Source organism: Zea mays, chromosome 2 (assembly GCF_902167145.1).
Source record: "Zea mays cultivar B73 chromosome 2, Zm-B73-REFERENCE-NAM-5.0, whole genome shotgun sequence".
NCBI lineage: Eukaryota > Viridiplantae > Streptophyta > Magnoliopsida > Poales > Poaceae > Zea > Zea mays.
In genome coordinates, this window is record NC_050097.1 from 22775946 (window position 1) to 22800949 (window position 25004).

Consider the following 25004-nt stretch of genomic DNA (forward strand, 5'->3'; position numbering starts at 1 on the left):
GTGTCCTCCTCGCCAGCGCCCCCTCCCAGCTATGGCATCGCTGCCTCGGTCACATCGGCCGCGACGCTCTTCATCGCTTAGCTAGTTTGTCTTACATTACTTGTAATAAAGACACGCATGCCATCTGTCACGCATGTCAACTTGGTCGTCATGTGCGCCTTCCTTTCTCTACTTCCCAGTCTCGTGCCCTACACAATTTTGACCTTGTGCACTGCGATCTTTGGACTTCACCAATTCCTAGTGTTTCCGGTTATAAATACTATCTCGTCATTCTTGATGACTGCTCCCACTACTTGTGGACATTCCCCCTACGCCTCAAATCCGACACGTTTCCCACCATTGCCCACTTCTTCTCCTTTGTCGCCACGCAATTTGGCACTACCATTAAAAACCTCCAATGTGACAACGGTCGTGAGTTCGACAATTCCCACACTCGAACCTTCCTTCTTTCACATGGTGTCCACCTTCGGATGTCGTGTCCCTACACCTCCCAACAAAATGGTCGCGCCGAACGTGTCCTACGCACCGTCAACAACATAGTCCGTTCCTTACTCTTTCAAGCCAACCTCCCTCCTTCCTTTTGGGTTGAGGCTCTACACACCACCACCTATCTTCTCAACCTTCATCCCACTAGCAAGGGCTTGAGGAGCGACGATGAGCAAACAAACAGCTATGTAGCGACTATGAGGCTGATCATCCAATCCCTAAAACCAAACGAGAAACTAGGATAGATTTATTTTCTCCAGTAACGTATCTATTCCCATACCTATATTCAATTTTTACTCTGCGAACAGTGCAGTCTGCAGCGCAGAAGAGAGCAAAAACAATATTTTAGATAAACTATGGATAAACTGCTGGACAAGAAAACAATTACACTGCCCCAAGACTGCAATTTATACCGTTCCTTACGGTTTTCCGATTTCCACATGAACAACAGCAATGCAGCTATACAAGACTACAAGAGCAACAGATTACCTAATAACAAAGCTAAAAACAACTAAGCGCCAGCCGCCAGATAGCAAACCGATCACACGCAGATGCCTACGTCACGTACTCCGTGTTTGCTTTCAAGCAAGCATGTCTGTACTGTACAGTGTACACGGACACATTCATACATGGTTGCTTGCTTGGAAGCAACCGCTGTACCTGTCTCTATGCAGCTAGCTGCTGCTGGTGCTGCTGCTACCGTCGTCGTCTTCTGACAAGCAGCACCTGTGCAGACTTGTACTGGCGGCTGGAGGAGGAGGACCCTCCAGCTCCAGGTACAGCATCTCGGCCCGGAGGACCGTGCAGTAGTGGCCGAACGTCTCCGGCGACACGTTGAGGTCGAACCCGACGGCGAAGAGGAAGTCCACCTCCAGGTAGTTCATCTCCGACAGGCTGATGCCGCCGACCCTGGCGAAGTAGGCGTTGTTGTAGCATCTGCAAGGTAACGCGTAGCCGTCAGCACAGAGGTTTGTCTCAGAATTTCAGAAATCAGGCTAGTGCCTGCCAGCAGTGGGAACACATGCACGCACGCCAAACCATATGTGCCAACAAACAGCTGCATCACCAAACCAATTCTTTTTGGATTGTCAAATGGTCACTTGAGTATTCGTTTGAGAGAAGAGAAGATGTCCACTCCAGTGGACAACTGGGCAATTTGTCAGTGAAAAAGACAGTAGGGTTCAGTCCAGATATGGTGCTCTTGGCTGTAGAGGAAGCATCAGCAGGGGGCCAAGTTGCCCCCCAGTCTATAATTCTATCACAACTTGGGCCATGGATTAAATTCCAAAGGAGGGAAAGATCATGGCAGGGACAAAGAGGGTGAGGAACTTTATCCTATGTTTTTGGATCCCCAGTGCATGCGTGTGGCTGTATGGAAACTTTTTTTTATTGGACAAGCACAATTTCCCCCAGATATTATAGCCCCCCAAATGGCCAACTCAACCACAAGAGAAGATAACGAGATTATAACTGGTGTACAGCAGTACAGGTACAATACACATAATACTTGCAGCAATTTTCAATGGTAGGTATAATGGAACCGTTTCTCAGCTGTAACGTGTGGTCTTGTCTTGTCTTGTGATATGGTTGCTGCGTTTTTCAATTGCCAGTGCATACAGTTTAGGTACAACAAGTACCTGTTAGAATTTAGGCAGCAAGTTGGTGAGCTCTGTTCCTTTAAGAACTTGCTCTGCTTATGCATCCTACGCGACTCTGGATTTCAGAAGAATTTGATTGGTATTTTATCTTATATCAGGAGGCTCCTATATCCAAAATACCACAATTCACCAAGCTTGTTTATATCAGATGGCTATATAGAAGTCATCAGTGCTCACTATTCAGTTATACCATTAACACCAATTCCAATAGTGGAATAGAAAATGTAAGCACATACCTTTAATACTTATAATTCTGAAGTAATACATGCTGTATTGCAAAAGGAAAGCAAATACGATACTTCTGCAAACATGATTGATCCCCAAATCAGCAACTGGTCAGGTAAAGTAGTGGTCAAATTTGTCACAAAAGAACATGACTCGTATGAGATCAAGCTATCTCGCCACGTTGCGTGTATTCCTAAGTACTTTGTCTCTGAATTTCTCTCGTAGTCTATCCAACGAATGGCTCCTGAACTTTTACATTTGATCTCGTTGATAAAAACTGTTGCTGTAGGGTGAGAGAATTAAGGTCAGGAACAACAAACTAAACGCAATAACGCCCAGAAATGAATGATTCGATTGCGCGCGCGTGGAACGATCGTACTAGCAATTGAAACTGCGCCAAGGGCGATCAGGCGTGAAGCAGGCACACTCACACGTCATCCATGAACTTGACGGCCGCGAGCACGGCGGTGATGAGGAGGCGGTGCACGGTGTACGAGTCCACGGCGGGCGCGCTGCGGGCGCGGCGCAGGAGGCGGTCGAGGTAGACGTACGCCACGACGTAGCAAGCCGGGCTGCACCCTGCGAACCGCGCGATGCGCGCCATGTACGAGCGCACCGAGATGTCGGGCCTCGCCGTCGCCCGGAACGCCGACGGCGGCGCCGCGGACTCGGTCCCGGCGGCGAGCTCATCGGCCACCGCGTCGTTGCGCTCCACGACACGTTCCAGGAGCGCGGAGAGGACGCCCACCACCCGCGGCGCGTCTGCTAGGTGGTCCTCCTCATCACCGGCCATGACCGCTTCTTGCCGTCATGGGCTCGTGGCCAGGTTCTCGAGCTCTTGTGGATGGAGACTTGGGTTGGCTGGAGGGGTGGACTGGACCTAATGTTGGCGAGCCGAAGAGGTCGTTGTTGTATAAATTGGAGGGAAGATTGTTAAAGAAAAACTGTGTGGATATTCAGGATATACAAACAAACAAAAAAAAAAGCTTGCGGCGATTGTAGTTGAATTATGTATTGAGCATTTCCGTGTCGAAAGAAAGCGGTACTGGCGTACTGCAGTAGAAGAGTCGGTGTCAAAGGTTGGCGACCTCATTTCAATTCTCCATGTAATGCTATTTCAGCCATACTTCTAAACAGGAATCTTACAGTTTTGGGAGCTCTCATTGTACAGCAAGACAGACACAAATGTTGGCAATGGCAAGTCACTTATACTACGCCCTTTTTGAGATTTTTTTAGTCCATGTCCTCCAAAAAAGAGTCAATTATGTACCTTTATGTTATGGACTTTCTCTTCTTTTGTTATTTTTTGGTCGCTTTCATTTTTCAGAAAGGAATATCATTTGCACATCTTACATGATTGGCGCCCTGCGGCTGGTTGTGGATTGGTTTGTTAATAGCTTGGTGAGGGTAAAGAGACCAAAACTATTTCTTTACTGTCTGAGTTGCACGCTCAGTTGGTTTTACTTGGAGGGGTGTCACAGCCGTGTCAGGATGGTGAGATTTGATGTGACTATGTGAGTGATGCTCCTCCATGAGTGCCAAAATGGACAAGTTGACATGGATCAAATATCCAGCTGTGGGAACCAGAGGGAGTGTGTACCCCCAAAAAAAAGGCCTTTTTTTCATATGATCGAGGTCCGGTCAGTTAAACTTAAAAGTGTCCCTTCATAATTCCTTGTTTTTTTTTGTTTTTTAAAAATTTCTTCCATGCTTGTTCTTTAAGGGAAAAAACATTTAACAATGTGTAATAAGGTGAGCGTGTCAATCACATGCCCGCATTTCTCTTTCTCTGCACAAATTGTTTACAAATGCAAGTGGCGATCACGTCTGAGTAAGGTCAAACACTGGAACCACCAATTGGACGGCACCTTAGCGCATCACAGCATGGCTAGGTTTATATATATGAAAACCATCGGTATTTCGCTTTTAATTACTGCAGACGCCTTTAATTTCTAATGTGGCTACTAGATGCCGACGATTCGAAGAAAACTATCCCAGTACCAAACTACCAATACATGCACAGTGGTCACACACGTCTAGTATTAATAAACACTGGTGCTAGTTTGCTTGCACATGTTGTATCCGTTTTATACGTTAGCTTTGATGCCAACTACTCCTACTACTATTACTACTGAAGATTAGATGGATAGAGAGTTCAGATCATGTCCTGATGTCCTTGTCTGTATTATTGTCCAGGACACAGGTTATCAGTTGGCTCAACTTGTGTGTAATTTTGCAACAAGAACTGCAACTTTACTCAAGGGGACGTATGGACAAGCACAAAGCGAGTGACTTGATCCTGTTTCTTATCATGTGTCGCCACTGTTCCTGCTCGTTTATCAGCTATCTCTGAACTCTGATGGAATCTGGCCATTTACATGTTGCACCTTAATATTAATTCAGATGCAGCAGACGCGCGCATCGCACCAGGTGACTGGCTGCCAACTACCCTTGTGCGCTGTGAACAATCTGCTGAAGAATAATAAAGCTGCCTTTTTGAAGGATAGAGATTGCTCAGCAAAGCAGCACCACCTGCTAGAGCGAATTCCAGGTGGTCCTCCTGTCCTGAGACTTTTGTGACAAATTCGGCTACCATTATCCAGATAGCAAGTTGTACAGAACATAGACGTAGCAATCATACACAGGAAGGAGGCTAGAGCTACACATGATATGTAAACTATGCGCGATGAAGTTCACAAGCCGTAGGTAAGAAGAGTAGGTGTGAAGCAAAGCGCCGGAGTAAAACTTGAAGTAGCGTCAAGTCAACGAGCGACAACATGTGAGCATTGAAGTACCCCATTCAATCCCAAGAACGAGAAGTGGCCGCGAGGAGAAAAACTCGGCAGCACGAACGTTTGGCAAATTAAAGGAGCAGGCGAGCAGCACCTTCTCATCGCGGACATTCAGGGACTGGAGGTAGGTGACTGTAGTTGCAATGGTAGAACATCAAAATGTTGGTACATAAGGCCCACTCCCAGTCACTCTCAGTAGCTGTCAGTGTGTAGGCCTGGGACTAGTTTCCTCAGTTGCTCAAGACTTGTGTAGATCCATCCAGCACATGAAGGGGGTGTTTGTTTAAGGAATCACTACATCCAACTTGAGGTGGTGCATCATGGGTTCATTCCTCAAATTTGTTGGGATGATCTCATTCCTCGTATTAGTACTAACTAACTAACTATGAGGAATGAGGTGGTGATGGATCAACTTATTCCATTTCACAAACCAAACAAAAATAGTGAAGAGTGAGAAGATGATGGACTAGTTCATTCCTCAAACCAAACACCCTAGAAGATGATCTCACAGGTCCGGGAAATACACTATGCAAGCAGCGCAAGATCTGTTAGTTAGAAAACTTGGCGACCTCACACCCTCCTCAGAGTCTGCGTGAGACTTAGGGTGTGTTTGGTTGATAAGTGTGGGAGAATAGAGTGGCTCCATTCTATTTTTTGGATGTTTATTTTCTAATAAAATAAGAGCGGAGTGGCTCCTTGATCTCCATATGAAAAACTATTATAAATAGTTGGAACGTTCTCGCTCCACAAAAACGATCGAATGCGAGACGCGAGCGCTCTCCCCCCTCTCCTCCCCTCTACACTCATACGGTTGTAAAGCCCAAAATTGGTAGAAGAAAAATAAAACAAAATAAATAAACAAATATATTTATGATAGTGTTTTGAGAATTCTTGAAACTTTGAGAAATTTATTAGGACCCTTCCTTTTCATAATCAATTAATGATATTAAAATAGTCATGTAACCAATAAATGAATAAATGAATTGGCATCTTATACTTATGAATTTGTGGTGATATATTTTATTGAAATAAGGAATCATAATTTAAATTTGACCTCAAATTATAAATTAAAATATAAAATGAGAAAAGAAACTTGTAATAAAATCGTTTATTACATCTAGAATTAAATAATCAGAAGAAGAATAAATAATAGCATTGAAAATAGTAGGATCTATATTCACATTAGCATTATGTTTGAGAATGGAAATATGAAATTTAAAACAGAAAATTGAAACAAGTTTGAATTTGAAATAGGAATTTGAAAATGTGAAAGAAAAGAAGAAAAAGAAAAGAACAAACTGACGCCTAGGCCAAATCCTCCTCGTCTCGGCCCAACCTGTCCCTCACCCACGTGGCCCGTGAGTGCCCCGCTAGCCCAATCGCATCCCGCACACACACTGTCACCAACACGTGGGCCCAGCCGCATTTTCTTCCCCCCTCACCGCTAGATGGGCCCCTCTAGGGAGTCTCCATCGTTGGGCACGGTGGCTGGCTTGGACTAATGACGTTTGGGGCCCGTTTGTCATCACTTACCTCACGTGTTCGTCGCGGATCTTAACAAACCTGTACCGGCCTTACGAATCCGCCGGTGGTGGGGGCTGGTTGAGATCCTTCCGGGCGCATTGCCACCGCCCAGTCTCGTTTTCTCCCCGGCCCTATAAAGAGCATGGTCCGCGACCCCTGGATCCCCGCAATACTAGGAAGCCATTGTCGGAGAGAGAGAGGTGAGGAACAGAGAGGTTGCCGCCAGCCGCCGTAGCTCCATTTGCGGTCGGTGATCCTTTACCGAAGTTCACCATGCTATTGTAATTGCGTAACATTAAATCGTCGTAGTGATTAGCTCGCTAGCCCGCGGCAATTGCTCACCGGACATAAGGAAGCGTCGCGGAGCCACCTTCTCCGTGGACCACCTTCTATTCGTCATCCCTACCTCCGGTGAGTCCTCAGAAATCATTGCCACGTCCGCTGGATCGCATAGCACCTATCCTATTCGAGTATTGCGCGTCGGGGCACCATATCGCCACTCACCGGCGAAATCGCCATCGCCGAAGTGGGCGGCACCGCCACCTGGACCCTCGGGTTGGGGTGGGTAGCCGCAGACGGTTGGATCGATCATCAACGGTTGAGATCATGTCTTGCGTATCGATTTGGCTGGATTTCATCTGTGCCGTTGAATTGGGATCGACCGGTTCGGGTCTGATCTTAGTTATTTTAAGCGTAGGTCGTTGATCTCCGATCTTGCGGTCAGGAACGCGTACCGGTTCACTCAAGGCTGCGATTTAATCCGCGTCCGGAGCACATCGAGCGTCTAGGAATAAACTATACCCCTTCGGCCGTCCTGATTTACAAAAGAAACCCCAGGGGCTTAGTAAATCAACCCGCTATCCCATAGTTGTAGGAAAGTGTTACATCAGGGTCCCTGGTATTAGGCTGTCTCCAGCAACGTCTGTGGGGGACAGATATCCCTCGGGTCCACTGGAAGGATAAAAGACCTCACGAAAGGCCCAAGGGCCCAATAAATCGTAAGGTCGTCCCTTCATGGGCCTAGGGAAGAACGACCAGTGAAGCAGATCGACATAAGGCCGGATCGGTACGAGCCCGGACGGCCCAACAACGTTGAGCAAGCAACCACAACAGAGACCCGACTTTCCCGCGCTGGAGCCCCGTACAACGGAACCAGGCAAGGATAAGTCGGCAGAACTATAGGAAGATAGACTCAATCAGTTCACTATCTCTTAGGTGCACATTGTTATCACATCCGCATGTATTGCCTCACGGTCGAATATATAAGGCCTAGGGGCACCCCTTCAGAACGATCGATCTCACTACTCAGCCATCCACCCCAACTCTCTACTCTCTAGTGTTAGAGAGCTCCCTTGTAATCCACCACGTAAAGCATTCTCACCAGGACGTAGGGTGTTACGCATCTCCAAGCGGCCCGAACCTGTAAACACTGTCCACTGTTCCTCGTGCATCCGGCACGAACCATTTAGCTACAGTCGGCGACACCATCCTACTCCTAAAAACACCTTGAGGGGCAACCCCGGGTGTGCGGTCGGACCCAAAACACCGACAGCTGGCGCGCCAGGAGGGGGTGTGTCGCCGATCTAAGCTAGCTCAATGGTCGTCACCTTCCACCGCAAGATCACCCTCCGCCCCGAATCTGTATTCTGCTTTGGAACAATCTCATCCGTAGCAGATGAAGAGGGAACTCTACACCGCATCGCAGATCCGCCAAAGAAGAAGTCTCCTCCAACAAACTTTGAGAATATCGGAGTAAGGAAGGGAAAAGCGCAACCTCCAGCGCTCCGAAAAAAGATCACCCTCAGCAAGCCAGGGGCCGAGGGCCCGCTGACCCGGAGAACTCCACTGTCTACTTCCCCGACGAAAGAATGGACACAAATCGCAAGGAAGAAAGAAACAAACAAAACCGGGAGGAAGCAAGTTGTTCTTTCCGTGCCTCCGCCCTCAAAGGAGAACGGAAAGAAGATCACCACGACAGCCGCACCATTCTACCCCGACGTTCTTTTCATCGGGAGAGTGGAGTCGCCCCCCGTCTCCGATGACGAGCCGACCGCGCCCGGAGAAGAACCACCTCAGCGGGAATCCCGTCGACGGAGGAACCGGCGCCGAAATATCCGGCGACATCACGAGGCCGGAGAGCGGGATCCAGAGCAGCCTGTCTCGCGAGACGAGGTCTCAGAGATAGGAGAAACTCCGGAGGAACGCGTCTTCAGATAACGAAGGAACTCCCGACGGCGTGATCGCCGACGAGCTCAGGAACAAGCCAAGCAGGAGGCAAGACAACGTCGGGAAAATCCACTCTTCGGGCGCAACCTGAATCCCGACTTCGCCCGAGCCAGGAACACGCCGAGTGAAGTTGGAGGGGTACTGAAAGTCGCCTAGAGGGGGGTGAATAGGGCGAAACTGAATTTTACAAAGTTAATCACAACTACAAGCCGGGTTAGCGTTAGAAATATAATTAAGTCCGCAAGAGAGTGCAAAACAAATCGCAAGCGAATAAAGAGTATGACACGCGGATTTGTTTTACCGAGGTTCGGTTTTAGCAAACCTACTCCCCGTTGAGGTGGTCACAAAGACCGGGTCTCTTTCAACCCTTTCCCTCTCTCAAACGGTCCCTCGGACTGAGTGAACTTCTTCTTCTCAAACACTTAGAACACAAAGTTACCGCAAGGACCACCACACAATTGGTGTCTCTTGCCTCAATTACAAGTGAGTTTGATCTCAAGAAAGATTGAGAAAGAAAAGAAGCAATCCAAGCGCAAGAGCTCAAAAGAACACAACAAATCTCTCTCACTAGTCACTAAAGCTTTGTGTGGAATTTGGGAGAGGATTTGATCACTTGGGTGTGTCTAGAATTGAATGCCTAGCTCTTGTAAGTGGTTGGAACTGTGAAAACTTGGATGACTTGAATGTGGGGTGGTTGGGGGTATTTATAGCCCCAACCACCAAACTAGCTGTTTGGTGGGACTGTCTGTCGCATGGTGCACCGGACAGTCCGGTGCACACCGGCCAGTGTCCGGTGCGCCAGCCACGTCACCAAGCCGTTGGGTTCCGACCGTTGGAGCTCTGACTGCTGGGCCCGCCTGGATGTCCGGTGGCACACCGGACATGTACTGTAGAGTGTCCGGTGCGCCACTTCGCGCGTGCCTGACTTCTGCGCGCTCTGGCGCGCATTTAATGCTGTAGCAGGTGAATGTTGGCGCCGAATAGCCGTTGCTCCGCTGGCTCACCGGACAGTCCGGTGTACACCGGACATGTCTGGTGAATTATAGCGGAGCTAATTCCCGAAGCTGGCGAGTTCCAGAGTCGCTCTTCCCTGGGGTACCGGACACTGTCCGGTGTACACCGGACAGTCCGGTGAATTATAGCGGAGCGCCTCTGGATTTTCCCGAAGGTGAAGAGTTCAACGTGAAGTCCCCTGGTGCACCGGACATTGTCCGGTGGCACACCGGACAGTCCGGTGCGCCAGACCAGGGCACACTTCGGTTATCCCTTTGCTCTCTTTGTTGAACCCAATTCTTGGTCTTTTTATTGGCTAAGTGTGAACCTTTGGCACCTGTATAACTTATACACTAGAGCAGACTAGTTAGTCCAATTATTTGTGTTGGGCAATTCAACCACCAAAATTAATTAGGAACTAGGTGTAAGCCTAATTCCCTTTCAATCTCCCCCTTTTTGGTGATTGATGCCAACACAAACCAAAGCAAATATAGAAGTGCATAATTGAACTAGTTTGCATAATGTAAGTGCAAAGGTTGCTTGGAATTGAGCCAATATAATTACTTATAAGATGCGCATGGATTGTTTCTTCATTTTTAACATTTTGGACCACGCTTGCACCACATGTTTTGTTTTTGCAAATTCTTTTGTAAATAGTCAAAGGTAAATGAATGAGATTTTGCGAAGCATTTTCAAGATTTGAAATTTTGTCCCCGTGTTTCAAATGCTTTTTCTTTGACTAAACAAAACTCCCCCTAAATGAAATCCTCCTCTTAGTGTTCAAGAGGGTTTTAGGATATTGATTTTGAAAATACTATTCTCTCCCCCTTTTTGATCACAAGGAGATATCAAATTGAAAAATCATACCAATTGAAAAACTCTTTTTAAAGTTAGGTGGTGGTGCGGTCCTTTTGCTTTGGGCTAATACTCTCTCCCCCTTTGGCATGAATCGCCAAAAACGGAGTCATTAGAGCCCTCGAAGTAACTTTCTCCCCTTTGGTAAAATAAAATATGAGTGAAGATTATACCAAAGTAGGAGAGATGCTCTCTCCCCCAAAGATGGAGAGTTGCGCGGAGCGACGGCGAAGGATGAGTTTACGGAGTGGAAGCCTTTGTCTTTGCCGAAGACTCCAATTTCCTTTCAATACACCTATGACTTGGTTTGAAATAGACTTGAAAACACATTAGTCATAGCATATGAAAGAGACATGATCAAAGGTATATAAAAGAGCTATGTGTGCAAATTAACAAAAGAAGTTCCTAGAATCAAGAATATTTAGCTCATGCCTAAGTTTGTTAAAAGTTTGTTCATCAAGAGGCTTGGTAAAGATATCGGCTAATTGATCTTTAGTGTTAATATAAGAAATCTCGATATCTCCCTTTTGTTGGTGATCCCTTAAAAAGTGATACCGAATGGCTATGTGTTTAGTGCAGCTATGCTCAACGGGATTATCCGCCATGCGAATTGCACTCTCATTATCACATAGAAGAGGAACTTTGGTTAATTTGTAACCGTAGTCCCTAAGGGTTTGCCTCATCCAAAGCAATTGCGCGCAACAATGGCCTGCAGCAATATACTCGGCTTCGGCGGTAGAAAGAGCGACGGAATTTTGCTTCTTTGAAGCCCAAGACACCAAGGATCTTCCCAAGAACTGGCAAGTCCCCGATGTGCTCTTTCTATTAATCTTACACCCCGCCCAATCGGCATCCGAATAACCAATCAAATCAAATGTGGATCCCCTAGATACCAAAGCCCAAACTTAGGAGTATATACTAAATATCTCAAGTTTTGTTTTACGGCCGTAAGGTGAGCTTCCTTAGGGCCGGCTTGGAATCTTGCACACATGCATACGGAAAGCATAATATCCGGTCGAGATGCACATAAATAGAGTAAAGAGCCTATCATCGACCGGTATACCTTTTGATCCACGGACTTACCTTCCGTGTCGAGGTCGAGATGCCCATTGGTTCCCATGGGTGTCTTGATGGGTTTGGCATCCTTCATCCCAAACTTGCTTAGAATATCTTGAGTATACTTCGTTTGGCTTAGGAAGGTGCCCTCTTGAAGTTGCTTCACTTGAAATCCTAAGAAATACTTCAACTCCCCCATCATAGACATCTCGAATTTTTGTGTTATGATCCTACTAAATTCTTCACATGTAGACTCGTTAGTAGACCCAAATATAATATCATCAACATAAATTTGGCATACAAACAAGTCATTTTCAAGTGTTTTGGTAAAGAGTGTAGGATCGGCCTTTCCAACTTTGAAGCCATTAGTGATAAGAAAATCTCTTAGGCATTCATACCATGCTCTTGGGGCTTGCTTGAGCCCATAAAGCGCCTTAGAGAGTTTATAAACATGGTTAGGGTACTCACTATCTTCAAAGCCGGGAGGTTGCTCAACATAGAACTCTTCCTTGATTGGTCCATTGAGGAAGGCACTCTTCACGTCCATTTGATAAAGCTTGAAGCCATGGTAAGTAGCATAGGCCAATAATATATGAATTGACTCAAGCCTAGCTACGGGTGCATAGGTTTCACCAAAATCCAAACCTTCGACTTGGGAGTATCCTTTGGCCACAAGTCGAGCTTTGTTCCTTGTCAGCACACCATGTTCATCTTGCTTGTTGCGGAAAACCCATTTGGTTCCTACAACATTTTGGTTAGGATGTGGAACTAAATGTCATACCTCATTCCTAGTGAAGTTGTTGAGCTCCTCTTGCATCGCCACCACCCAATCCGAATCTTGTAGTGCTTCCTCTACCCTGTGTGGCTCAATAGAGGAAACAAAAGAGTAATGCTCACAAAAATGTGCAACACGAGATCTAGTAGTTACCCCCTTATGAATATCGCCAAGGATGGTGTCGACGGGGTGATCTCGTTGAATTGCTTGGTGGACTCTTGGGTGTGGCGGCCTTTGTTCTTCATCCTCCTTGTCTTGCTCATTTGCATCTCCCCCTTGATCATTGCCATCATCTTGAGGTGGCTCATTTGTTTGATCTTCTCCTTCATCAATTTGAGCCTCATCCTCATTTTGAGTTGGTGGAGATGCTTGCATGGAGGAGGATGGTTGATCTTGTGCATTTGGAGGCTCTTCGGATTCCTTAGGACACACATCCCCAATGGACATGTTCCTTAGCGCGATGCACGAAGCCTCTTCATCACCTATCTCATCAAGATCAACTTGCTCTACTTGAGAGCCGTTAGTCTCATCAAACACAACGTCACAAGAAACTTCAACTAGTCCAGAGGACTTGTTAAATACTCTATATGCTCTTGTGTTTGAATCATATCCTAGTAAAAAGCCTTCTACAGTCTTAGGAGCAAATTTAGATTTTCTACCTCTTTTAACAAGAATAAAGCATTTGCTACCAAAGACTCTAAAATATGAAATGTTAGGCTTTTTACCGGTTAGGAGTTCGTATGATGTCTTCTTGAGGATTCGGTGTAGATATAACCGGTTGATGGCGTAGCAGGCGGTGTTGACCGCCTCAGCCCAAAACTGATCCGAAGTCTTGTACTCATCAAGCATGGTTCTTGCCATGTCCAATAGAGTTCTATTCTTCCTCTCCACTACACCATTTTGTTGTGGCATGTAGGGAGAAGAGAACTCATGCTTGATGCCCTCCTCCTCAAGGAAGCCTTCGATTTGTGAGTTTTTGAACTCCGTCCCGTTGTCGCTTCTTATTTTCTTGATCCTTGAACCGAACTCGTTTTGAGCCCGTCTCAAGAATCCTTTTAATGTCTCTTGGGTATGAGATTTTTCCTGCAAAAAGAATACCCAAGTGAAGCGAGAGTAATCATCCACAATAACTAGACAGTACTTACTCCCGCCGATGCTTATGTAAGCGATCGGGCCGAATAGATCCATGTGTAGGAGCTCCAGTGGCCTGTCGGTTGTCATGATGTTCTTATGTGGATGGTGAGCACCAACTTGCTTTCCTGCTTGACATGCGCTACAAATCCTGTCTTTCTCAAAATGAACATTTGTTAATCCTAAAATGTGCTCTCCCTTTAGAAGCTTATGAAGATTCTTCATCCCAACATGTGCTAGTTGGCGGTGCCAGAGCCAGCACATGTTAGTCTTAGCAATTAAACAAGTGTCGAGTTCAGCTCTATCAAAATCTACCAAGTATAGCTGTCCCTCTAACACTCCCTTAAATGCTATTGAATCATCACTTCTTCTAAAGACAGTGACACCTACATCAGTGAATAGACAGTTGTAGCCCATTTGACATAATTGAGATACAGAAAGCAAATTGTAATATAAAGAATATACAAGAAAAACATTGGAAATAGAATGGTCAGGAGATATAGCAATTTTACCCAATCCTTTGACCAAACCTTGATTTCCATCCCCGAATGTGATAGCTCGTTGGGGATCTTGGTTTTTCTCGTAGGAGGAGAACATTTTCTTCTCCCCTGTCATGTGGTTTCTGCACCCGCTGTCGATGATCCAACTTGAGCCCCCGGATGCATAAACCTACAAAACAAGTTTAGTTCTTGACTTTAGGTACCCAAATAGTTTTGGGTCCTTTGACATTAGACACAAGAACTTTGGGTACCCAAACACAAGTCTTTGACTCCTTGTGCTTGCCCCCAACATACTTGGCAACTACCTTGCCGGATTTGTTAGTTAAAACATAGGATGCATCAAAAGTTTTAAATGAAATGTCATGATCATTTGATGCACTAGGAGTTTTCTTCTTAGGCAACTTAGCACGGGTTGGTTGCCTAGAGCTAGATGTCTCACCCTTATACATAAAAGCATGATTAGGGCCAGAGTGAGACTTCCTAGAATGAATTCTCCTAATTTTGCTCTCAGGATAACCGGCAGGGTACAAAATGTAACCCTCGTTATCTTGAGGCATGGGAGCCTTGCCCTTAACAAAATTGGACAATTTCTTAGGAGGGGCATTAAGTTTGACATTGCCTCCCTGTTGGAAGCCAATGCCATCCTTAATGCCAGGGCGTCTCCCACTATAAAGCATACTACGAGCAAATTTAAAATTTTCATTTTCAATTTCATGCTCGGCAATTTTTGCATCTAGTTTAGCTATATGATCATTTTGTTGTTTAATTAAAGCCATATGATCATGTATAGCATTAATATCAACATCTCTACATCTAGTGCAAATAGAAGTGTGCTCAACGTAGATGTAGATGGTTTGCAAGATTTTAATTCTACAACCTTAGCATGCAATATATCATTTTTACTTCTAAGGTCAGAAATGGTAGCATTGCAAACATCAAAATCTTTAGCCTTAGCAAGCAATTTTTCATTTTCTTTTCTAAGGCTAGCAAGAGAAATGTTCAATTCTTCAATCTTAGCAAGCAAATCATCATTATTATTTCTAAAATTGGGAATTGAAACATTATAAGCAATAGAATCAACCTTAGCTAACAAATTAGCATTCTCATTTCTAAGGTTGTCTATAGTCTCATGGCAAGTGCTTAGTTCACTAGATAATTTTTCACATTTTTCAACTTCTAGAGCATAAGCATTTTTAACTTTAACATGCTTTTTGTTTTCCTTGATTAGGAAGTCCTCTTGGGAGTCCAAGAGATCATCCTTCTCATGGATGGCACTAATTAATTCATTTAATTTCTCCTTTTGTTGCATGTTTAAGTTGGCAAAAAGAGTACGCAAATTATCTTCCTCATCACTAGCATTATCATCACTAGAAGACTCATATCTCGTGGAGGATTTGGATTTAACCTTCTTCTTTTTGCCGTCTTTTGCCATGAGGCACTTGTGGCCAACATTGGGGAAGAGAAGTCCCTTGGTGACGGCGATGTTGGCGGCATCCTCGTCGTCGGAGGAGTCGCTAGAGCTTTCATCGGAGTCCCACTCGCGACAAACATGGGCATCGCCGCCCTTCTTCTTGTAATACCTCTTCTTCTCCTTTCTTCTCCCCTTCTTGTCGTCGCCCCTGTCACTGTCACTAGAAATAGGACATTTTGCTATAAAGTGACCGGGCTTACCACACTTGTAGCAAACCTTCTTGGAGCGGGGCTTGTAATCTTTCCCCCTCCTTTGCTTGAGGATTTGGCGAAAGCTTTTGATGACAAGCGCCATTTCCTCGTTGTCGAGCTTGGAGGCGTCGATGGGTGTTCTACTTGGTGTAGACTCCTCCTTCTTCTCCTCCGTCGCCTTAAATGCGACCGATTGTGCTTTGGACGTGGAGGGACCGTCAAGCTCGTTGATTTTCCGTGAGCCCTTGATCATAAATTCAAAGCTCACAAAATTCCCGATTACTTCCTCGAGAGTCATTAGTGTATATCTTGGATTACCACGAATTAATTGTACTTGAGTAGGGTTAAGGAAAATAAGTGATCTTAGAATAACCTTAACCACCTCATGGTCATCCCATTTCTTGCTCCCGAGGTTGCGCACTTGATTCACCAAGGTCTTGAGCCGGTTATACATGTCTTGTGGCTCCTCCCCTTGGCGAAGACGGAAGCGACCGAGCTCCCCCTCGATCGTTTCCCTCTTGGTGATCTTGGTGAGTTCATCACCCTCGTGCGCGGTCTTGAGCATGTCCCAAACTTCCTTGGCGCTCTTTAATCCTTGCACTTTGTTGTACTCCTCCCTACTTAGAGAGGCGAGGAGTATGGTTGTGGCTTGGGAGTTGAAGTGCTCGATTTGGGCCACCTCGTCCTCATCATAATCCTCATCCCCTACGGAAGGTGCCTGTGCTCCAAACTCAACAACATTCCATATACTTTTGTGGAGTGAGGTTAGGTGATATTTCATTAAATCACTCCACCTAGCATAATCTTCACCGTCAAAGGTTGGCGGTTTGCCTAATGGAACGGAAAGTAATGGAGTATGTCTAGAAGTACGAGGATAGTGTAAGGGGATCTTACTAAACTTCTTGCGCTCATGGCGCTTAGAAGTTACGGAGGGCGCGTCGGAGCCAGAGGTAGATGGCAATGAGGTGTCGATCTCGTAGTAGACCACCTTCCTCATCTTCTTTTTCTTGTCCCTACTCCGATGCGACTTGTGGGAAGAAGCTTTCTTCTCCTTCCCCTTTACCTTTTTGCGGGACTCTTCCGATGAAGCCTTCCCGTGGCTTGTAGTGGGCTTTTCGCCGGTCTCCATCTCCTTCTTGGCGTGATCTCCCGACATCACTTCGAGCGGTTAGGCTCTAATGAAGTACCGGGCTCTGATACCAATTGAAAGTTGCCTAGAGGGGGGGTGAATAGGGCGAAACTGAAATTTACAAAGTTAATCACAACTACAAGCCGGGTTAGCGTTAGAAATATAATTAAGTCCGCAAGAGAGTGCAAAACAAATCACAAGCGAATAAAGAGTATGACACGCGGATTTGTTTTACTGAGGTTCGGTTTTAGCAAACCTACTCCCCGTTGAGGTGGTCACAAAGACTGGGTCTCTTTCAACCCTTTCCCTCTCTCAAACGGTCCCTCAGACCGAGTGAGCTTCTTCTTCTCAAACACTTAGAACACAAAGTTCCCGCAAGGACCACCACACAATTGGTGTCTCTTGCCTCAATTACAAGTGAGTTTGATCTCAAGAAAGATTGAGAAAGAAAAGAAGCAATCCAAGCGCAAGAGCTCAAAAGAACACAACAAATCTCTCTCACTAGTCACTAAAGCTTTGTGTGGAATTTGGGAGAGGATTTGATCACTTGGGTGTGTCTAGAATTGAATGCCTAGCTCTTGTAAGTGGTTGGAACTGTGAAAACTTGGATGACTTGAATGTGGGGTGGTTGGGGGTATTTATAGCCCCAACCACCAAACTAGTCGTTTGGTGGGGCTGTCTGTCGCATGGTGCACCGGACAGTCCGGTGCACACCGGACAGTGTCCGGTGCGCTAGCCACGTCACCAGGCCGTTGGGTTCCGACCGTTGGAGCTCTGACTGCTGGGCTCGCCTGGATGTCCGGTGGCACACCGAACATGTACTGTAGAGTGTCCGGTGCGCCACTTCGCGCGTGCCTGACTTCTGCGCGCTCTGGCGCGCATTTAATGCTGTAGCAGGTGACCGTTGGCGCCGAATAGCCGTTGCTCCACTGGCTCACCGGACAGTCCGGTGTACACCGGACATGTCTGGTGAATTATAGCGGAGCTAATTCCCGAAGCTGGCGAGTTCCAGAGTCGCTCTTCCCTGGGGTACCGGACACTGTCCGGTGAATTATAGTGGAGCGCCTCTGGATTTTCCCGAAGGTGAAGAGTTCAGCGTGAAGTCCCTGGTGCACTGGACACTGTCCGGTGGCACACCGGACAGTCCGGTGCGCCAGACCAGGGCACACTTCGGTTATCCCTTTGCTCTCTTTGTTGAACCCAATTCTTGGTCTTTTTATTGGCTAAGTGTGAACCTTTGGCACCTGTATAACTTATACACTAGAGCAGACTAGTTAGTCCAATTATTTGTGTTGGGCAATTCAACCACCAAAATTAATTAGGAACTAGGTGTAAGCCTAATTCCCTTTCAGGTACTAGCTCGGATAGCTGATAGACTCCCTCGGACTCCCGACACCGAGGGTTATCGATGACTGTTCACCCAGGCAGCCAACCATCTTCTACCTCTCGCTCACCCGCCGAACGACCTACGACACGCCATCAACAGCCGCCGGGACGCGCAAAGCTCCATCAATGCTTCGCGTGAACGATGACATGAGAACGAGATCCGCCGCCGGGAGGAGTACGACAGAGATCATGGCATCTCAGCTCGAAGTTAGGCCACCAGAACTGAGTCGACAACGGCCTCGACTGGCGGTACTACCTGGGGACGGTCGAGGAACCACAACAACTACTCCCCTCCCCGGGACAGACATCATCCCCAACGACAAGAAGACACGTGTGGAGTGTTTGCCCTTACTCCATGCCTTAGGGCCATTCAATGGCCCCCTAACTTCAAGGTATCCAATGTCGACAAATATGGACCTAAGCAGGATCCAGGAGGCTGGCTGGCCGTCTACACCACCGCTGCTTGAGCTGCCGGGGCGTCCGAGGACGTGATGACCGCATACTTACCCATTGTTCTCGGGCAAGACGTGCTACAATGGATGCGACATCTACCCCGACACTGCATCGACGACTGGAACGACTTCAGTCGACGCTTCACCGCCAACTTTCAGTCCCTCTCCGACAAACCAGCGCAACCATGGGACCTCAAATCCATCAAGCTCCGGGGGGACGAAACTCTCCGGTCATACCTCAAAAGGTTCCAGACCATGAGAAATCGTATCCCCGAGGTCACGGAGGCGGCCGTGATCGAGGACTTCTACAGAGGATCCAATGACTCGGCCTTCGTCCGAGCCATATTGCAGAAGGCGCCGACTACCTCCGAGCAACTGTTCCGGGAAGCCGACCTCTACATCACCGCCGACGAGCGAGCTTAGGACATCATCGGGAGAGCGAAGCCCGCACCGGCAGCACCACGACGCGACGCGAACCAGCAACCCGACAAACGCTGGGAGAAGAGGCCTCGCAAAGAAGTGCACGCCGCCGGACCACCTGCCTCTCACGCCCGGGGAGGACCACGCGGAGGCGAACACACGCTGGACAACATCCTCAACGCCCAGTGCCCGTACCACAAGGACATGCGCCACACCCTTCGGAACTGTAGGGACTTCAAGCACTCCGTCGAACACGGCCGACCCTTCCAACCTCTACCTCCTCCTCCGCCGCAGGGAGGACCAGGAGAACCGCGACAACCCCAGCAGCATGAGGAGGGAGGAGGTGGAGCCTTCCCACGCGTTGACGGGGAGGTCAACGTCATCTTCAGTGGACACGGATCGCAGGAGAACAGAAGACAACAAAAGCTCAACGATCGCCAGATATTGGTGGCGACCACCGGTCCTCCCGCTCCGTACCGATGGTCGGAGCACCCGATCACCTTCACTCGGGCAGATCAATGGCTCAACTTCGACCATCCAGGCAAATATCCGCTCCTCGTCGATCCGGTGATCCGAGAGAGCAGGGTGAAGAGGGTATTAGTGGACGGGGGGAGCAGCATCAACGTCACCTTCTCCCGGACACTCCAAGGCTTGGGAGTTCACCTCAAAGAGCTCCACGAGTCAGACACTCCTTTCTTCGGCATCGTGCTGACTGAAGGGGAATACCCGCTGGGCCACATCTACATGCCCATCACCTTCGGAACTCCGGAGAACTACAGAACCGAGTTCCTGAGGTTCGAAGTGGCTAACTTCGACTGCGGGTACAACGCCATCATCGGGAGGCCGGGATTGGCAAAATTCATGGCCATTCCGCATTACACGTACATGATATTGAAGATGCCAGGACCGCAAGGAATCATAACTGTGCGCGCTGACTTCCAAGGCGCCGCAGAGTGTTTCCGAGTGGCCATCCAGGCGGCCCTCACCACCAAACCGTCGGCGACTTCTTCAACGTAGGCAAACTCTAAGCCTGAGGAAGACCTTGCAGCACCTGCAAATGAAGCTCAAGCCGTGACCTCTATGCATCCGACTGAAGAAACTAAAAGGATCAACCTTGGGTTCGCTGATGAGCGCAAGACTGCCATCATCAGCTCCAGCCTGGACGATAAATAGGAAGGTGCGCTCGTCCAGTTTCTGCAAGATAACCGAGATGTATTCGTATGGCAACCTGCGGATATGCCAGGAGTCCCGAGAGAACTGGCCGAGCACAAACTGAAGGTCTACCCCCAGGCGAGGCCGATTCGACAAAAACTACGTCGCTTCACGCCCGACAAGAGAGATGCCATTCGCGCTGAGCTGGCTCGCTTGGTCGCGGTTGGGTTTATTAGAGAGGTGTTACATCCCGAGTGGTTAGCCAACCCTGTTCTTGTACTCAAAAAGAATAAAGTGGATTGGCGCATGTGCGTCGACTATACGGATCTCAACAAACACTGTCCAAAGGATCCCTTCGGGCTTCCTAGGATAGATCAGGTGGTAGATTCCACCGCTGGATGTTCTGTGCTGTCTTTCCTGAATTGCTACTCCGGATATCATCAGATTAGCTTGGCAAAAGAAGACGTGGAAAAAACAGCGTTCATCACTCCGTTCGGTGCTTTCTGCTATACCTCCATGTCGTTCGGCCTCAAAAATGCTGGAGCGACTTATCAGAGAGCCATTCAAACATGCTTAGCCGATCACTGGGGCAAGCGTGTGGAAGCCTATGTAGATGATGTGGTAATCAAAACGGAGAACTCAGAAAACTTCATCGAAGACTTACAGCAGGTTTTCAACAGTCTACGACGATATCGATGGAAGCTTAATCCCGAAAAATGTGTCTTTGGGGTACCAGCAGGAAAGCTACTCGGATTTATTATCAGCCACTGAGGAATTGAAGCTAATCCGGATAAGATTGAAGCTATCATGAAAATGGAGGCACCACGATCACAAAAGAAAGTTCAGAGACTTACCGGATGTATGGCAGCCCTGAGCAGATTCATATCCAGGCTAGGAGAAAAAGGTTTACCATTTTACAAGCTACTCAAGAAAGTGGATAAGTTTCAGTGGACTTCTGAAGCACAGGAAGCTCTAGATGCACTGAAAAATTCTTGACGACACCACCAGTACTGAAACCGCCACGGCGAGCCACGTCAACTCAACCAGCTGAAGATTTGTTGTTGTATATCTCTTGCACGACTCACGTGGTAAGCACCGCGTTGGTAGTCGAGCGAGAAGAAGAAGAACAGGCCTACCCAGTGCAACATCCTGTTTATTTCATCAGTGAAGTTCTGGGTCCCTCAAAGAAAAAGTATCCTCAAGTTCAGAAGCTATTATATGCAGTACTTCTAACTGCCCGCAAGCTACGTCACTACTTTGATGACCACAAAGTCATAGTAGTCACTGGTTTTCCGATAGGGGATATTCTTCACAACAAGGAAGCCATTGGCCGAATAGCCAAGTGGGCCTGTGAACTAGGATCTCATGACATCGAATTTCGACCTCGCACTGCCATCAAAACTCAAGCGTTGGTTGACTTCGTATCAGAATGGACTGAACAACAAGTGCCAGATAACCCAGAAACCGCAGAAGTATGGCGAATGTATTTTGATGGCTCGTTGAAACTGCAGGGAGCAGGCGCGGGAATTCTCTTTACCACACCTGGAGGCGAGCACCTCAAATATGCCCTCCACTTGCTATTTCCAGCCTCCAACAACGCAGCCGAATATGAAGCTCTGATTCATGGACTGAACATTGCTATATCACTAGGCATCAAGAGACTGATGGTATACGGAGATTCTTTGGTAGTCATAAGCCAGATAAACAAAGAATGGGACTGTTCGAGCGATTCAATGGGAAAGTACTGCACCACCGTCCGAAAACTAGAAGACAAATTCGAAGGTCTGGAATTTCATCATGTAGAAAGAGATCGAAACACGGCAGCCGATGTATTGTCCAAGCTAGGATCCAGTTGAACTCAGGTCCCACCTGGAGTCTTTGTACAAGAAATACCACATCCAAGCATCTCAATGGATCAGGCAGAAGAATGTAATATCGTGAATCAACCAGAGTCAGATTCTGATGACTGGAGAAGGCCGATCATCAGATATATAAAGAATGAAGAGGAACCAGATGACAAAAATGCAGCCGAGCGCATCGTTAGACAGTCAGCTCACTACACACTCATTGGGGAGACACTATACAGAAGAGGCGCATCGGGCGTCCTCATGAAATGCATTCTCTCATCTAGATGAGGTCCATGCCGGGCAATGTGGAATACACGCAACATCCAAGACACTAGTCGGGAAGATCTTTAGGTCGGGATTCTATTGGCCAACAGCGAAAAGCGATGCAGCCGAGTTAGTTCAGAGGTGCGAAGCTTGCCAGTACTTGTCAAAGCAACAACATCTACCAGCACAGCAATTGCAGACCATACCAGTAACTTGGTGAGAGCACCTAGAGGGGGGTGAATAGGTGATCCTGTAAAACTTGAACTTAATGCCACAAAAACTTGGTTAAACGTTAGCACAGTATTGCCAAGTGGCTAGAGAGGAGTCTTAGCGAAACACAATAACCACAAGAGAATCAACACAGGTAGACACAGTGGTTTATCCCGTGGTTCGGCCAAGTACAACACTTGCCTACTTCCACGTTGTGGCGTCCCAACGGACGAGGGTTGCAATCAACCCCTCTCAAGCGGTCCAAAGACCCACTTGAATACCACGGTGTTTGCTTTTCTTTTCTATATCCCGTTCGCGAGGAATCTCCACAACTTGGAGTCTCTCGCCCTTACAAAGATGTTCACAAAGAAGCACGGAGTAAGGGAGGGATTAGCAACTCACACAAGACACAAAGATCATAGCAAATTCGCACACACAAGACCCAGACTTAAGCTCAAAAGACTAGCACACTAGAACGGAGCTCAAATCACTAGAATGTCGAACAAGTGCGCAAGAATGGAGTGTGAGTGATCAAGAGTGCTCAAGGAATGCTTGGTATTATCCTCCATGCGCCTAGGGGTCCCTTTTATAGCCCCAAGGCAGCTAGGAGCCGTTGAGAGCAATCCGGGAAGGCAATTCTTGCCTTCTGTCGCCTGGCGCACCGGACAGTCCGGTGCACCACCGGACACTGTCCGGTGCGGATTTCCTTCCTTATTTGGTGAAGCCGACCGTTGGCAGCCTTGGAGCCGTTGGCGCACCGGACACTGTCCGGTGCACACCGGACAGTTCGGTGCCCCCTCCCGACCGTTGGCTCGACCACGTGTCTCGCGCGGATCGCGCAGCCGACCGTTGGCTCACCGGACAGTCCGGTGCATACAAGACAGTCCGGTTAATTATTCGTACGCCGTTAATTCCTTCCCGAGAGCAGCTAGTTCGCCTGAGCCAGCCTGGCGCACCGGACACTGTCCGGTGCACCACCGGACAGTCCGGTGCACCCAGATAGAGCTGGCTTTGGCTGAAACAAAGCTATCTCTCTCCAATTTGTTTTCTCCTGTTTCCAGCACTTAGACACAATACATTAGTCTCAAAAACAATGTACTAAGTCTGAGAAACATACCTTTATACTTGATTTGTACTTTGTCCACCATTTGACACTTAGGCACTTGTGTTGGACACTAAATCACCAAAACACTTAGAAATGGCCCAAGGGCACATTTCCCTTTCAATCTCCCCCTTTTTGGTGATTTATGCCAACACAACATAAAGCAAGTAGAACAAGTACAAAATCAATTCAAATAAGAACTCAAATTTGTTTTGAATCAAATTTGGCATATATGGATCATTCTTTGCCACCACTTGGTTTGTTTTTGCAAATCGACCTCAATTTCCTAACTCTAAGTCAAACACACTTGTAGAGACATAAAGAGAGTTGTTCCAATAGAAATTGATCACAGTATCAAAAACTCCCCCTATTTCCCATAATCCACCATTCTCCCCACAAGAGACTAACTTTTGATAATAAGAAGCAAACACGAGTATTTTGACAGACAAAAACTCTAACTCTACTTTTTTTAAAATTCTCAAGTGATAGCTGATCCATTTATTGCTTTAGCCTTATTTTCTCCCCCTTTGGCATCAAGCACCAAAACGGGATCAATTTTGGCCCTTTAACCCCATTGCCTCACCAAAAATCTTCAACTAAGAGTAAAAGGCAATAAGAGTACTAAGATGAACTTGGAAGAAGTTACTCGTTCATCGGAGTGCAGTGGAAGTCTTGCATGGTCCATGTTCACCTTTTCCCTTTCAATCCTCCTTTGAGACTAAATTAAGCAAACTCAACCACACAGTTAGTCTCAAAGGGTCAAGTTGTAGCACATCTCCCCCTAAATTTGTGCATCACTTGCAAATGGACTTGTAAGGTCCGGGGAGTGCTTGTACAACTTGAGCACCATAAATAAGCAACAAAATGCATAAGGAACATGATCAAAGGCATAAACACAAGTATGCTCTAAATCAATCCAAGTTCCGTGAATCTAAGACATTTAGCTCACTACGCAACTTGCAAAAGGTCTGCTCATCTAAAGGCTTGGTAAAGATATCGGCTAGCTGATTCTCGGAGCTAACATGAAACACTTTGATATCTCCCTTTTGCTGGTGGTCTCTCAAAAAGTGATGTCGGATGTCAATGTGTTTTGTGCGGCTGTGTTCAACAGGATTATCCGCCATGCGGATAGCACTCTCATTATCACATAGGAGTGGGA

The 25004-nt window shown here is 47.1% G+C and overlaps 1 protein-coding gene across 1 annotated transcript; it reads right to left on the reverse strand.

The window, feature by feature from the left end:
• Nucleotides 1-855: 855 nt before the first annotated feature.
• On the reverse strand, nt 856-3284 carry LOC103646129 (cyclin-P4-1). Its single transcript, XM_008670848.3, has 2 exons — nt 2801-3284; nt 856-1422 (listed from the first exon to the last, which is right to left on the reverse strand). The coding sequence occupies exons 1-2, from the start codon at nt 3160-3162 to the stop codon at nt 1161-1163; spliced, it is 624 nt and encodes a 207-aa protein (XP_008669070.1). The 5' UTR covers nt 3163-3284; the 3' UTR covers nt 856-1160.
• Nucleotides 3285-25004: the final 21720 nt, after the last annotated feature.

Coding starts and splice junctions, on each gene's coding strand:
- LOC103646129 (XM_008670848.3), bottom strand. CDS start 3,162: ATGGCCGGTGATGAGGAGGACCACCTAGCAGACGCGCCGCGGGTGGTG. Junction 1,423..2,800: donor GTCAAGTTCATGGATGACGT/GTGAGTGTGCCT, acceptor GTTACCTTGCAG/ATGCTACAACAACGCCTACT.